Source organism: Stenella coeruleoalba (assembly GCF_951394435.1).
Source record: "Stenella coeruleoalba genome assembly, chromosome: 11".
In the NCBI taxonomy this organism is placed as follows: Eukaryota; Metazoa; Chordata; class Mammalia; order Artiodactyla; family Delphinidae; genus Stenella; species Stenella coeruleoalba.
This window is the reverse complement of record NC_137157.1, coordinates 20075571-20092326: the sequence shown is the minus strand read 5'-3', so window position 1 is coordinate 20092326 and position 16756 is coordinate 20075571. Positions and strand designations below refer to the sequence as shown.

The 16756-nt window shown below is 41.2% G+C and overlaps 1 protein-coding gene across 4 annotated transcripts in view; it reads left to right on the top strand.

The window, feature by feature from the left end:
* The window catches only part of MYBPC1 (myosin binding protein C1), a 125707-nt gene that overhangs the window by 96561 nt on the left and 12390 nt on the right, over positions 1-16756 (top strand). For all 4 annotated transcript variants that reach the window (XM_079937431.1, XM_079937430.1, XM_079937432.1 and 1 more), the window contains exons 22-26: positions 388-576; positions 1786-1920; positions 7213-7380; positions 10983-11071; positions 14271-14466. In XM_079937431.1, coding sequence (XP_079793557.1) covers positions 388-576; positions 1786-1920; positions 7213-7380; positions 10983-11071; positions 14271-14466 — 777 coding nt within the window. The remainder of the gene's footprint in view (positions 1-387; positions 577-1785; positions 1921-7212; positions 7381-10982; positions 11072-14270; positions 14467-16756) is intronic.

The window sequence follows — 16756 nt, the reverse complement described above, 5'->3', positions numbered from 1 at the left end:
CTTGCTAATAATGAAACTCACAAAACTGGTTATTTCCCCCTTCTTACATTGCTGGGACTCAAAGCCACATCTGTTGCTCAAATAGAGTGACTATGTAAGTTTCTATGGCCTACATATCTGTGGTTTATTTTTTCTCTTCTCTTCCTAGTACAATTTTAATTTTTTCTAGTCTTATTATTTTTATCTATATCCCATGATGTTAATATTTGTATTATTTATAATCTCTCTCAAAAAAACCAATGGAATAAGATGGGTTAAAAATACATATATGACTGTTTCACTTAGAGTGCTGAGAATATGGGAAATTTTTGAACATTCTAATATCTGACAAAGTTTAATTTTGGAGACCAAGGAAAAACTTCAGTTTCCATTTTGCGTCCCCTTCAGGTTACTTCATTGAGAGGAAAAAGAAGCAAAGCTCCAGGTGGATGAGGCTGAATTTTGATCTCTGCAAAGAAACAACCTTTGAGCCCAAGAATATGATTGAAGGTGTGGCCTACGAGGTCCGCATCTTTGCCGTCAATGCCGTTGGCCTCTCCAAGCCCAGTATGCCCTCCAAACCTTTTGTTCCATTGGGTGAGTCAAGAGAGGTGTGTCTTTGTCATGAAAATCGTTGCCCCAGATTGTGACTGCTTCCTTCTGACCTCTAACTGGAGCAGACCTGGAAGCTTCTTAGAGTGATACAGGAGTAGGAGACTAGAGGTGGTTAGGGGCAATTTTCTAAGAAATTACAAGCAACACAATAGAGTTGAATGCCTTCATAATGTAGGCCCTGGAATTTATTACCAGAATCCCAAGGACAGCTGTGGGTGGCTCTGTTTGCCCCTTCCCACTGGAAACATGTAGCTGGGCCCATTGACACAAGACTACCCCCATTTGTCCTTCTGAAAGTATAACCCAGCACCCTGGTGTAAACACTATAACTAAAACAAATTGACATCAATTCAACCAAGCACACTTGAAAGCTAGTCTCTTTGCTTTATAGTCACACTTTAAATGTTATCTATTGAACCAAAAATGTCAGTTCAGTAAAGGCAAAGAAAGAAGACAAGACGTCTCCACTATTTTCTGGTAGTGAGTAGATTTTTCAATAGAAATATTTAGTACAAGAGTTTGCACTTTAAAATTAGAAAGTTATGGAAAATTTACTCTAGATCATTAGATCTCAAATTTTGACTTTTTCAACTTCCTGGTCCTCCCAGACTCCCATGTCAACCTCCCAAATGGAGGGAAATGTGGCAGCGTTGATAAAAAAATTTTCACATCTGGCAGATCTTTGCCGTAAACACAGCATATGCTCGAGGAGTCTCATTGAATTTTATTAACACGTGGGGGCTTCTATGTATATTTTTTATTATTTATTTATTTACTTACTTATTTTTAGCTGTGTTGGGTCTTCGTCGCTGCGCCTGGGCTTTCTCTAGTTGTGGCGAGCAGGGGCTACTCTTCATTGCAGTGCACGAGCTTCTCATTGTGGTGGCTTCTCTTGTTGCAGAGCACGGGCTCTAGGCGTGTGGGCTTCAGTAGTTGTGGCTCGCGGGCTCTAGAGCGCAGGCTCAGTAGTTGTGGCTCACGGGCTTAGCTGCTCAGCGGCATGTGGGATCTTCCCGGACCAGGGCTTGAACCCATGTCCCCTGCATTGGCAGGCGTATTCTTAATCACTGTGCCACCAGGGAAGTCCCTGTGTATATTTTTATTTGTATCCTAGTTCATTTTATCACAGTTCCTGTGCCATAATTCTGTACTTAATAATTTCTTCTTTTTCTGTCTCTTTTATCTCTGAAGCTGTAACCAGCCCACCTACTCTTCTGACTGTTGACTCTGTAACTGACACCACTGTCACAATGAAGTGGCGGCCCCCTGACCAGATTGGTGCAGCAGGTTTAGATGGCTATGTGCTAGAGTATTGCTTTGAAGGAAGTAAGTACAACTAGTAGTTCAAACGAATACCGTCATCAATAGGTGAGATATGCCCCCCCTTTGTTGCTCTTTCTTGGGAACTCATCTCCTTCCTACTGAAAATGACAACAAGCCAAAGGTCATCCTTCTATGAAGGATGAGAATTTAGCCCTTCTTTGTTACTTGACTAACTAATTGAGCTCTCAAAAATATCCCAGGTAAGCTCCCAGATCCGACAACACAAGTGATCTAGGACATAGGAGGAGAGATTCTGATCAAACGTCAGGGATTCCCACTTCTTGAATTGGTGGAATTAAAATGTACCAAAGCAAAATAAAGTTCTAGGTAGGATAAAGCAAGTTGGAAATTCTAAACTCTATACTGAGCAGAGGTCAGCTATCAACAGAGCTGCCTAATTCTGGGTAATAAAGAGAGATTATATACTAGACCATCTGGTGATCAATTCTGCCTTCTTAAAGGGAAAAAAAAGAATAATTAAGGACAACTTTCGGTGTTTAAAAGAATCGGCATTAAATCCCAGAGGGTGTAAGAAATAGATTCAACATTGTGGCAGTAACTTGTCTCAGGATATGGGTGCATAAAAATTTAATGGCTTAAATTTAGGAGGGGAAGAGAAATAGGCAAAAAACCCTTGTTGATAGAAATAACAGAAAAAGAGAAAATGACACAAGAAAATATAGGCCAGAGTGTACCTAAAACCAAAAAAAGATGTGAAATTCACTAAAAGCTTCTTGTGTTTTTGATTTCATACTTGTCACGATTTGGAGATGGGTGAATAAAATTGCCCCAGCTCTGGACTCGGGCTGCATTCTAGGTCATGGTAGGGAAACAATCCACCAGGGAAGTTTGTTCCTTCTCCACAAATGAGAGGCCCAGACTTGGTCTCTAACTCTAAGAAAACTCTTTGGACCCCAAACTTTAACGTGGATCTTACGTGAAGGAAAGAGAGACTCCAGAGCACATTTGGGAAACCAGGAGTGTGAACACTTCCCCAGAAGGAAAACCTCTATGGAGAAGAAATTTCTAACTTTGAAGAGAAAACTGCTGAAGAAGAAGCCCCAGGCTTCTGGACGGGGGCACGCGTGGAAATAACGCGTGTTGGTCGGGAGAGGAGAGAGAAAGGGAGAATAAAGCATCTTGGTAACACTCAGTTCCGTTCACATGCACTCACTCACAGAACGCTATTGTTGATTTTTCCAGGGCTTAGACAGCCACTAACCAAAACCAGTGGAGACATTATAATCTTGAGTGCTTTGAAGTATGGTTTATTCCCATTCCATTCCCCTCCCCCAATTTGAAAAACTCCCAAGCCCTCCTCTCTGTTATTTATACCGCCCAGCTAACAGAACTTTTCAATCTTCTGTGTGATGAATACAAAGCTTTTGTGTATGTATGAAACAGAGCAAATTGTTTACTCTTTTCTTTCTGATAGGTTTAAAAAGTAAGAAGATACAGCAAAATGATAGATGGCTGTCATTTTGATGTTACCCACCTTAGATAAAATGCAATGAAGTGTATTTTACATAATTCTGTGTGTTGTCTGTGTAGATATATATGTATACTTGCATATACATATATATATGTACACAGTCATTATTATGTATATATTTTGCCACGTAACGTTTTGGAATTAGCTTTCTATGGAAGTTTTTTTATAACGTGTATATCTTTCTTCTTGCAGTCTTTTCTTACTTCCTTTATGTGGCTGCCCTATTCTTCATTCTCTTTTAATGGCTGTTGTCCTCCAGACTAATTTTCTGAAGTGTTTAATGCTTTTAGATATGGCAGGTTTTACTCTGTGAGATAATTCTTTCTTTCATAAGATCGTGTGTTGGTTTGGACTCTGTCTTTCTCTTGGTGTTTATTTTATTGTTTAATGCCTGCACCATTTTACTCTTCTTCCTTAAAAATTCTCCTCATGTATTAAATAACTTTCACATTCCCTTCCCGTTTTCTTTCTCTTTCCCTCAAGTAGTTCAAATATGAAGAGATGTTTTCGTTTCCCTCTGATCTTTTTTTTTTTAACACCTTTATTGGAGTATAATTGCTTTACAATGGTGTGTTAGTTTCTGCTTTATAACAAAGTGAATCAGTTATACATATGTTCCCATATCTCTTCCCTCTGTGTCTCCCTCCCTCCCACCCTCCCTACCCTACCCCTCTAGGTGGTCACAAAGCACCGAGCTGATCTCCCTGTGCTATGCGGCTGCTTCCCACTAGCTAGCTATTTTACGTTTGGTAGTGTATATATGTCCATGCCACTCTCTCACTTTGTCACAGCTTACCCTTCCCCCTCTCCATATCCTCAAGTCCATTCTCTAGTAGGTCTGTGTCTTTATTCCCATCTTACCCCTAGGTTCTTCATGACCTTTTTTTTTTTCCTCAGATTGCATATATATGTGTTAGCATACGGTATTTGTTTTTCTCTTTCTGACTTACTTCACCCTGCATGACAGACTCTACGTCCATCCACCTCACTACAAATAACTCAATTTCATTTCTTTTTATGGCTGAGTAATATTCCATTGTATATATGTGCCACATCTTCTTTATCCATTCATCGGATGATGGACACTTAGGTTGCTTCCATCTCTGGACTATTGTAAATAGAGCTGCAATGAACATTTTGGTACATGACTCTTCTTGAATTATGGTTTTCTCAGGGTATATGCCCAGTAGTGGGATTGCTGGGTCATATGGTAGTTCTATTCGTAGTTTTTTAAGGAACCTCCATACTGTTCTCCATAGCGGCTGTATCAATTTACATCCCCACCAACAGTGCAAGAGGGTTCCCTTTTCTCCACACCCTCTCCAGCATTTATTGTTTCTAGATTTTTTGATGATGGCCATTCTGACTGGTGTGAGATGATATCTCATTGTAGTTTTGATTTGCATTTCTCTAATGATTAGTGATGTTGAGCATTCTTTCATGAGTTTGTTGACAGTCTGTATATCTTCTTTGGAGAAATGTCTATTTAGGTCTTCTGCCCATTTTTGGATTGGGTTGTTTGTTTTTTTGTTATTGAGCTGCAGGAGCTGCTTGTAAATTTTGGAGATTAATCCTTTGTCAGTTGCTTCGTTTGCAAATATTTTCTCCCATTCTGAGGGTTGTCTTTTGGTCTTGTTTATGGTTTCCTTTGCTGTGTAAAAGCTTTTAAGTTTCATTAGGTCCCAACAGCACATTAAAAGGATCATACACCATGATCAAGTGGGGTTTATTCCAGGAATGCAAGGATTCTTCAATATACGCAAATCAACCAACATGATACACCATATCCCTCTGATCTTGTTTCATCCTGTTTTCTCTTGAAATTTTCTTCTTCCCTAGTTCTTCACTCTTTCATGCATGTTTTCTCAGTCTCCTATTTCACGTTCTCATCCATCGTCTCTTGATTGTGAAAATATCAACACAGTAGCTCCCAAACAGACCATTGGCTTCAAGATGTATCTCTTTTTCAAAGTCCTAAGTAATGTGTATCATCCACATGCTTCTCGCTTGCTGCCCCTTCTCCCTGATGCTCTTAGAAGGCTTGAAATAAGAGAGAGGAGAAGGTTCCAAGAGGGGCCAGTCTAGTCCCCACCCCCCTGCTCTGTTCCTGGTAACCTAGATGGTCATCATCCCAAGCTAGTGGGGTGCACCTACAGGCACTCTGTGTCAGCAGCATTCCCTCCACCCGTGTAGAATGCGGGAACCAGGACAGCTCAGTTTGCCAGATGAAGAGCTTGTTGTCATGGCAACCAGGTGCTGCCTCCTGGGCTGCTGGGGCAGTTTCCACTTCCATGGAGGACCTTTTCATTTCCTGGTAAGACGGGGCTGGCCGTATCTCAAGTGCCCTCACTCCCAGACTCTGATGTGTGAGCCCCATAGTGGGACAACTGCGTTCCCTGGGGCCCCACAGGACCCTCCCAGGCTGAAGTAGCAGGGACAGGAGCAAGGGTAGACTGTTCCACTGTGCACTGCTCCCCTGTAGAGTCCAGAACCTGCTCCGCCTTTGTCTCCAGGGTCTTGCTTTGTTGTTCTCTACCTCTTGCTCCCACAGTTGGAGGTGCCCCAGCCTCCTTTCTCCTCCTCTTCTCTGTGGCAAGTGCCTCAGGACAAAAAAACCCCCACAGTCTGAATAGAGCAGGCTGTGCCCCTCCTGAGGAATTACCCCCTCCTCTAATGTGTTTGGTCTCTTCCGTCACTGTTCTGAAGACAAATATCTTTGCATACTTTTCACACTTTACTAACAGAGAATGCTGACTACTGATATAATATTCTTCTGTTGTGAAAGTGGGTGTCTTTAATTAACATTAATGATGGATTCTCAAAGGTACATCAGCAAAACAGTCTGGTGAAAATGGGGAGGCTGCATTTGATCTACCAGGTAAAGTATTCTCTGAGAGCTCTCAAACTTTCTTACTGTATGATAAAGTTTCTGGGAATGTTCCATGCCCCAGCCTGAAGTACACCCACACACAAAAAAGCCCTTAGAGATGGAGGGGGGAGGGCGGGCAGTGAGTTTACAATGTGGGATCCAAGCTTCTTTTTATCCCCCCGTGGGCATAATAATGCATACAAACTTTGAGAACCTGCAATATTTGTAAAACCTGGATTCTGGGTTTACATTTTCTTGCTGTTGTAGACAAAGCCACCAAAAGCATTTAAAAAATCAGAACTTTTGATTGTGGTGAAAGATCGTGCCAATTCCTTATGAGGTCTTGGCTCCTGAGTTGTGGTTCCTTTTGCTGTGGATATAAGCTTCTTTTCTTCATCATTGAGAGCGTGATCAGATTCCCCATGCCCATATTAATGTCTTATAATAATAAACCAGCCAGGATAAAATGGAGAGATCATATGACTGTAAAGGTTGGTGTCTCTTATTCATAAGAATAGCATTTTCCCCTTTTTCTGAACTTTAATATATATAGATGATTAAACATCATGGTTACATCAATTGTAAACATGTACCTTGTAAAACCAAATTGGGATAAACTACTACAGAATTCCTGGGACAGTTACCATTGTTCAGGGTACCCTAGTATCCCGCATCTTTTTCAAAGATGGCAGAATCTGATTATCATTCTTCTGCTATTTCCATTAGCCATTCTAGGCCATTTTTCATTTAACTATGAAAAATACCCAGCCATAGAGTCTGAGTCCAGACCAAAGTCACATTCTCTCCAAATGATTTAATTTTGAGTAAAATACTGATTTGGAGTTGACTGTTTAACAGGATGATTTCTTTCACTAACCACCATTCTTCCTTCTTGTCTTTTCTTTCTTTTTTTTTTTTTCTTAATGGATTTTAGCTGACAACTGGATAGTTGCAAACACAGAGCTGATCGAGAAGACCAAGTTCACCATCACAGGTCTGCCAACGGATGCAAGGATCTTTGTGCGCGTGAAAGCCGTGAACGCCGCCGGTGCTAGCGAGCCCAAGTACTACTCTCAGCCCATCCTTGTGAAAGAAATCGTAGGTAGGTGGCAAGGCTTTCAAAATTTTGTCTCCATTTCACATTTTTTTTAACCTTTTTCTTTCTCAAACCCTCCTATTTTGTTGTCACTCCTTTGATATTAATATCTCCTGGGAGTTAGAAATGAACAAAACTGCCCTTTATAGGCAGCGTGGGAGGTCAGCTCCCGGTTTGTAACTTGGTGTGAGGACCAGATAACTACACCAGGTTCCATGAGCCAATAGGCAGCTGGGCTGCCTAGTCACAAGGGGTGGGGGTCAGCGGCGGGTGGGGGAAGCATTTCAAACACACCATACAGCAGCAAAATGGCTCAAGGGAGTCTGCGAGGTCAAAACCATCTTCATAATAATATGAACACATTGTTTTCCCTTTTCAATGCTTGGCCTCTGCACTGACGGTACAAAAGTGATGGTGTGTAAAACTGCTGGTGCCTTAGCACAGATCCAATCTGCGCCACCAGATTGTCTGGCTGGTCTTTTCTTCCTCACCGCCATGCACTCGCAGTTCAAATTAAAGGGCCAGCTTTGCCTTGGAGTGTTCTTGATGATACACAGGAATCATTAATGTTCTTAAACCTTGGTTCTTGAGTACCCCTTTTTTCTATACTCTGTATGACCATGAAATGCAAAGTATATGTGAAACTCTTATGCTAAATACGGTAGTACGATAGTTGTCTCTAGGAAGAGCATTTGTAAAGCATTTGTGCACCTGAATTAGAGCCTAAACTCGCGACCTTTTCCATGAAACTCCATTCTTCCTCGAAAGAATGACAGAGTGACAAACTCTGGCTAGTCAGACTTGGGTATTTGGCACACATTTTCTAGAAAATGGATGGAGTGAGCCTGTTACTTGAAGGAAAACAACTTATAGTATTTATTGTCAACTTGTCAATGAAAAACTTTAATCTTTGAAGCAAAAATTAAAATTATGGAAAACTGGTGTCCACCATCATGGACTTGGCAGCTCTCCAATACTTAAAATCTTTTCTGATGCAGTAGGTGGTGATAGTAGCAAATGTCATTTTTTGACATTGAATAATGCAGTATTTCAACATTTGAACAATCTGCATGGTTCATCGAAGCAATATTTTCCAAATGACCGATGCAAGTTAAAAAAAATCATGCATGGCTAAGATACATTCAAAACGGAAGGCAGACCAATGGGGTTTAATGTAACAGAAATGAAAAGTTCATAGAATTTTTCAGATTCCATACTGCAGCTAACCCTTAAGAAATTACAGCTCGTGTTTTAGCGTAGAATCAAAGAGGAATACCCACAATTGTCTGAAAAGTTTATTAAAGTATTCTTCCTGTCTGTGTGAAGACAAATTTTCTTCATGTACTTCAACCAAAACAGCGTATTGCAACAGATTAGAGGCAGAAACAAAGTCCAGCTAGCCTCTATTAAGTCAGACATTAAAGAGTATGCCAAAATATAAAATAATGCCACTCACATCACAAATTTTTGTTAATGTAAATATGGTTGTTTTCATTTAAATGATATTTATGTTGTTATTATTTTTCAAGCAATAAATATATAAGTATTTCAAAATTTATTGGTTTTAATTTCTAATATGGTAAACATGATAGATACAGTCCACATAAACAAAAGCTTTGCGGGGCCTTTGATGATTTTTAAGAGTGTAATGGGATTCTGAGACCAAAAAATTTGAGAATCGGTGCTCCAGGGCAAAGCATACCGGGAAGGGGTCTGAACATCTGGGTCTGGACCGTGCTGAGCCACAGACTTACGGTGTGACTGCCTGAAACCTTTTGGGAGTAAGTTAGGGGATGGATGGATGGATGGGTGGATGGGTGGGTGGGTGGATGGGTGGATGGTAGAAAGTATGAAGCATGCACATTTTCTTATTAGATTCTAGAGACAGACTATGAAAGCTGAGTCCTGTTTCCTTCATTTATTAACCATGTGGTCCCAGGCAAGGGACTTGATATTCCTGAGCCTTAATTTCTTCATCTGCAAAACGTATACAATAATAGTACTTACATCAAGAGGTGGTGAGAGTTGAATAAATTAATCCATGTTATTTGCGTAACAGAATGCTGGCCACATAATAAGCCCTTGGTATATGTTAGCTTTTATTATGCTGATGGTGTAATGTGCTACAGAACCTCGCTGAGTCTCCTTTTCCTCCTATGTAAAGTTAGGGAGTTAGAGGATCTCTCAAGTTCTCTTCCAGCTCCAGCATTCAGTAATCACCACCACTACCATCATCTTCATCTTCTTCCCCTAAAGTTTATTGAGCATTTACTATTCTCAGCCATTATGCTAAACACTTTATATGAATGACCTTATTTAATCCTCACTACAATGCTGTGAATTAGATGCTGTTATCATCCCAGTTTTATGGAATAGGCTGAGACCAGATCTACTGTCTGATCTGGAACTCAAACCCAGATCTCTCTCTTTTTTTTTTTCTTTTTTTACATCTTTATTGGAGTATAATTGCTTTACAATGGTGTGTTAGTTTCTGCTTTATAACAAAGTGAATCAGTTATACATATACATATGTTCCCATGTCTCTTCCCTCTTGCATCTCCCTCCCTCCCACCCTCCCTATCCCACCCCTCCAGGTGGTCACAAAGCACCGAGCTGATCTCCCTGTGCTATGCGGCTGCTTCTCACTAGCTATCTATTTTACGTTTGGTCGTGTACATATGTCCATGCCACTCTCTCGCTTTGTCACAGCTTACCAGATCTCTCTTGACCCCGCAGTCCATGTGTCTAAGCAGAACATAGGCAGTGGAAGCTGATTCCAGGTCTAATCCTGGCTATGTCACCTTGGGGCAAGTGACTTAAACCCCTGTTGCTTTAGCTTCTTTATCATAAAGTAAAAACAGTACCTGTGTCATAAGGTGGCTGTGAGGTTTAAATTGGTCGCTTCGTGAAAAGCATTTATCCCAGTATCTGTTCCATACAGAGCCCTCAAGTGATGGGACCCACCTCATCCCTGTGAGCCACGAGCCTTGATTCTCTGCTTCTGATGGGTTTACAACCACATGTTCTAGTATCTTCATGGTGTTTAGTGAATGAACATTAATATACAGCGGGCTAGGGCTGCCTATTGTATACTTCACCTCAGTCATAAAGGGAGAAAGTTACCATCAAATTCTAACATAATTACATAAATAATAAGTGCTAAAGCATTTTTTATTATTATTTTCTGGTGAGAAAAGATGGGCAGCCCTACCAGCTAATGTGGGGACTGCAGATCTTTTATGGAATGTTCATTGGAGAATATACTCACTGTTAGAAAACTAAGAAAACAACACATAAGGTCCTAAGAGAAAATTTAGTGCTTTTCTATAAAGTTGCTTTAGGCTTATAATAAAAATAGGAAGTTGTAGTAAAATTAAGGAGGTCAGGGAGTAATCTTGTTGAGTCAAACTGTTAAAACATCTCTCCCTGAAGGAAACATTTGGAACCAAAGTTACCACCTATAACCTGTTAGTAGCCCAACTAAGATTTCACTTCAGAGACATGAGCGTAGGGAAGTCCTGGTGAGTATCATGACAAGTATGCTTATGTAATGCTGCTTCCAGTGTGTGATACTGACTGCAAAATTATGCTCTTCTGCTCTCGTTCAGAGGCTCCAAAGATTCGCATCCCAAGGCACCTAAAGCAAACCTATATCCGCAGAGTTGGAGAAGCCATCAATCTGGTTATACCTTTCCAGGTAATAATTCAGGGTTGCTCATTTTCTCCTTCCCATGCTGGGGTGTTGAAGGAGTAGAGGGAGGGACTTCAGCATTTAAGTTATTCGTGATTCAGAATTACCTCAGAGGAAAGGCAGGAAAGGATGGAGGAGATTTGGAGAGTGATTAAACAACCTCCTGCTTTACAAGTACAGAAATCTATAAAAGTGGATTTTCCTTCTGCATGAGATAAATGAGGCCTAGTCTTGTCTGAGACTCAGGGACCATAGGGGGCCAGAGAGGAAACACCAAGGACACACCGAAACAAGAAATGCTTAAAGATCTTTCTGGTTCTATCCATCTGTAAAACTGATCTTCCTTTTAAGTGAAGTTCTTGGTGTAACATTCAGGAAAACAACATGTCCTTACTTCCCATGATTTCCCCAAACCACACTCAAATCACCCAAATTCCAATGAGGGATAACTGAAATTTGAAATTTTGATGCCCCTAACTGAAATAAATGAGCATTGTTAAATCATCGCTCCCTCAAAAGTATCTGTTGTTTATAAGATTAACCAGGCTTTGCATATGATAATCACTTTTGGTCTCTCTCTCTCTCTCTCTCTCTCTCTCACTCACTCACTCACTCTCTCACTCTCACACACACACACACACACACACAACACCCACTGCACCATTCCCTCCTTACTCATTTGATTCCTTTTATGCCTCTAAACAGTGCTGTTCAGTAGAACTTTCTGTGATGATAGGAATGTTCTGTGTATGCAATGTCCAGTATGGTAGCCAGCAGCCAAATGTGTCTATTGAGGACTTGAAAGGTGCAGCTAGGAACTAGGGCAACTGGGGAAATGAATTTTTAATTTTCCTTAATTTTAATTAGTTTTAGTTTAAATGGCCACATTGAGCTTGCGGCTGTTACGTCAGACAGCATGGCCTTAGAACTAGAATTTACGTCTCTGAAAACATTTGGATACACACACACATGCAGAGCTGGTTCAAACACAGGCTCCCATGAAAACTAACCTAAAGGGACAGGCAGTTCAGGCCATTCTCATTGCACCCGGGGCCCAGCCTTAGAAGAGGCAGTTAGCTTCTACATACACAGCACCTGAAATCAGAACGGAAGTCAAGGAGGACGTGAGTGTGAACACAGCAGAGGAGGAAGGCGATGGCTTGGCAAGGTTCCTCCCACTTCTGTCCTCCCACAGCCTAAAAAAAAACCAGGAGTTGGCACAAGGCGGGCACCCAGGACCCAGCTCCAGCCCTGGATTGGGGCTGAATCAGCCCTCTAGTTTCCACGTCATGGCAACAGCTAGGGCTAATCCCAGTTCCCAGATCTTGTTGGGAATGGGAGAGTGTATTCAGCTCTGTCCCTGGGTCTGGGAGAGGAGAGAGCATGAGAACAGGGACCTCATAGGTATGGCATCCCAGGGGCTGGTCAGCTACTAGGAAGGGGATGATGAGACTAGTATGTCATGTTTGTATATTTATGTAACCTCTAAAGTTTTCGAACCTTTTCTCATTTGAGCCCCAGATACACCTTGTGAGGCAGGAATGGCAGATTTCCTTACCCTCCTTGAGAAGGGAAGAAACTGACATTCAGAGAAGCTAAGTGACTTGCCCAAAGTCACACAGCAAATAAATGGTAGTGCTGTGAACAGAGTCTATATCTCCAGACACTGAATCCGGTGCTTTTTTCACTCCAAACGTTATCAGAGAACTCAATTTTTTCCCCCAGTAGTTAATAGTAAATTGTACACTTAAGGAAATGAGACCTGGAACTATTTTTCCCATCTTTAACAGTATTGTTCTCTACTTCCCATATGCACATCTGAGCACCTGCAACCATTCTTCAAGCCCTGTGGGGAGGGGTTTGATGTGTGTCTCTCACATTCCTTAGCAGAACCTATCAACAAGTCACATTAGGAGCCCATGGGAAGGCTGTGCGTTTCCCAACGGAATTAATGCTTGGTTCCTGTCTGTGGGGTGAGCCTGGGTGCTCAGGAATCCTAGGAAGTTTCTTTGTAACGTAAACTAAAGCTCATGTCCCTGGGCTTCCCTGGTGGCGCAGTGGTTGTGAGTCCGCCTGCTGAGGCAGAGGACACGGGTTCGTGCCCTGGTCCGGGAAGATCCCACATGCCGTGGAGCGGCTGGGCCCGTGAGCCATGGCCGCTGAGCCTGCACGTCCGGAACCTGTGCTCCGCAACGGGAGAGGCCGCAACACTGAGAGGCCCGCGTACTGCCAAAAAAAAAAAAAAACAACTCATGTCCTTGAATGAGATTATAATTACTCAAAGTCTGCTCTTAAAGAATAGTTTCAGCTGCTAGAGAGAACAGAGAGAGAATTACAGACAAGTCTGAAATGAGCAACACAGTACAGTGGAACAATAATAATCATTAGCATGTAGATGATATTAATGAAACACCTCTGCAGTGTACAGAAGCTTTCTAAGAACTTCAGTTGTGATAACCACCCTGAAGAAAGGTACTCTCATTCCACTTTACAGATTGGGAAACTGAGGCAGAGAGTTTAAGTAACTTGCCCAAGGTCACACAGCTATTAAGTAGTGGAGTCAGGATCCAAATACAGATTCTAGGGTCCCAGGGCCCATGTTCTGAACCATTAGGCTGTGATGTGCAGGCTTTGGAGCTGAAGAGACCAGGCTAGAAGACCAGCTTCCAGCACTTAGCTGCAAGGCCTTGTGCAAGTCATTTAATACCTTTATCAAAAAAAGGTGGGGGGGGCTTCCCTGGTGGCACAGTGGTTGAGAGTCCGCCTGCCGATGCAGGGGACACGGGTTCGTGCCCCGGTCCGGGAGGATCCCACATGCCGTGGAGCGGCTGGGCCCGTGAGCCATGGCTGCTGAGCCTGTGCGTCCGGAGGCTGTGCTCCGCGGCAGGAGAGGCCACAGCAGTGAGAGGCCCACGTACCAGTAAAAAAAAAAAAAAAAAAAATGAGGATAATGATACTTATCCTGATGTGAAGAGTAAGGGAAGTTATAAATATCACGTACCTAACATAGTACCTTGCATGCAGAATGCAATCAATGGGCAGTAGTGAATATTACATTACTGCTATAACTGCCCACCACCAGGCCATTTTCCAAACTTGCCTAGGATGGGGTAAGCCACTGCCCATTTATTTAATGCTGAAAAGAAATGAGACAGTCTGATCCCCTCCCGCCTCTACTTTTTCTGTCTTTTTTTTTTCTTTTAAGGGAAAACCAAGACCAGAAGTAACTTGGAAGAAAGATGGGGCACCTATTGATAAGAATCAGATCAACATTCGCAACTCTGAGACTGATACAATCATATTTATCAGAAAAGCGGAGAGGAGCCATTCTGGGAAATATGATCTGCAGGTCAAAGTGGAAAAATACGTGGAAACTGCATCCATTGATATCCAGGTTGTTGGTAGGTTTGGAGGAGGGAACTAGAACATTCTATATGGAGACAAATTGTCCTTGTCAATAAGGCAAGAGTCAGAATTTCTTCTGTTAGGCTGGCTCTACAGAAAATTCCTCTTTTTAGAATTTAAAAAAATAGATAAATTAGGAAGATTGGTTAGCATTTTAGAATAATTTTTCACTGACTGAAAGGACTAACCATGGGAGACTTAGGGCATATATAGTGAAGAAAATTAATGTATATTACTTTCTAGTGAAAACTATCAGTACTGTTTTACAATCCAGTTCTCTCTTACTCTGTTTCTCAACTCTTCAATGATAAAACTATTTCCCATGTTGAATTCTTGCATTAAGAAAACATTATAGATTCTAGATATAGTTTAACACATTTCTTACTACATTTAAAATTTGCTAATAGTAACGTTAATGGAGAATGAAGAATTTTTATTAACTGTAAGCAAGGTACACCTAAGCAGAGTTAAACAGTTAAAGACTGAATTGTGGTTGGTCGCGCAGGGCTTAGATACTTATCTCTCCAAACAAGGTTAGTTCTTACTTGTTTGCACCGTTAGGGCAATAAAGGGAGGATCTCTGACAGTAGACCCTTCTCGCTTGAACTGTTCTATAATGTTTGCAATGTCAAGAAGTAAATTTAAGAGCAGAGTTAGGAGAAGCCTTGTCTCCAGTCAATTTTATGATTACAGTTTATCACATGTGCTAGAATTAGGCTCTCTAACCAAAGGAGCAGCTTCCTGTGGCAAGCCTTCCCTTAGATGAAAGCTCATGTCCTTTAAACTAAGCAATCTTTTCGTGCTGACTAAACTGTCTTGATTTTTGTTAAGTTGAAAGGAGTGTTGAGGATGTTCTGTGTGCCCTTGGGTCTGGCCTGGCTCCATTTAATTTTATTTAATTAATTTATTTATTTTAAACATCTTTATTGGAGTATAATTGCTTTACAACGCTGTATTAGTTTCTGCTATATAACAAAGTGAATCAGCTATACATATACATATATCCCCATAGCCCCTCCCTCTTGTATCTCCCTCCCACCCTCCCTATCCCATCCTTCTAGGTGGACACAAAGCACAGAGCTGATCACCCTGTGCTATGCGCTGGCTCTATTTTAATGGAAGCCCTTGTGGTTAGGTCTGGAAGAGCCTTGCCCTCTGAAACACGACAAAGGACTTTTTTCTTTTTCCTACTTTGCCATGTAGTTACTTTACCAGGTAGTTACGAGCGCCTGGCACGTCACTCACACGCTCAAAGTGTTCAATAAATAGTAACAATTAGTATCCTACTTATTTTATTAGTCCCAAGTTCATGTTTCTGCCATGACTGTAAAAATCTAGCCATTTACTGTTGGGGAGCAAGTGTTTGAAAAGCCAACGTGAACTTTGAAGACAAAGCAGACCTGGGGTGCAGGTGGGAAGTTGAACTGGGGGAAGACATCTGTCTGTAGGACAGGTTGGTGAAAACAGGAGATAGAAAACTGTGGTTGTAGAGACTCATTGTTGGTAATTGTAGAAAGGAAGTGAGGATTATCACTGTGGTTTCCTTCCACCCCCGGAGCCCATGAAGACTGCATGTTAAATGTTGCTTAAAAGAGAGAAAAACATGAGAAAGCACTCTGATATTTATTCTTTTCAATCTGACATTTCGAATAGAAATAATTATAGTTGCATTTTAATACCTGAAAAATATTTCAGGACAGAAAGGGTACTGCTTGCACTGCAAAGGATAACAGATGTGAAATTTCTCTGAAAAAATTAACAAGTACTATGTAGATACGTAATATTGTCCTTCCTTGAACCTCTATGCGTGATTTTTTTTTGAGGGGGCCTCCCAATGAAGATTTAGTTTTCTTTTTTATTAATTTTTCTTGAAGTATAGTTGATTTACAATGTTGTGTTCATTTCTGCTGTATAGCAGAGTGAATACATATACATATATCCACTCCTTTTTAGATTCTATTCCCATATAGGTCATTACAGAGTATTGGGTAGAGTTCCCTGTGCTACCCGGTAGGTTCTTATTAGTTATCTATTTTATATATACTAGTGTTATATTTCAGTCCCAACCTTCCAATTTATTCCTCCCCCCAAGTTTTCGTTTACTTGACTTTGGGCCTTTCTGAATGTTACTGCAATTTACTGGAAGGTCAGAGGTCACAGAAATTCATAGTGCAGAAAATAAAGTGAAGAAAGACTTTATTTCTTCATGAATGCATTCTACTTCCATAACATGGAAACACTGATAAATACAAATGAATCTTGGAGGGAGCGATGGCAGAGGAAATA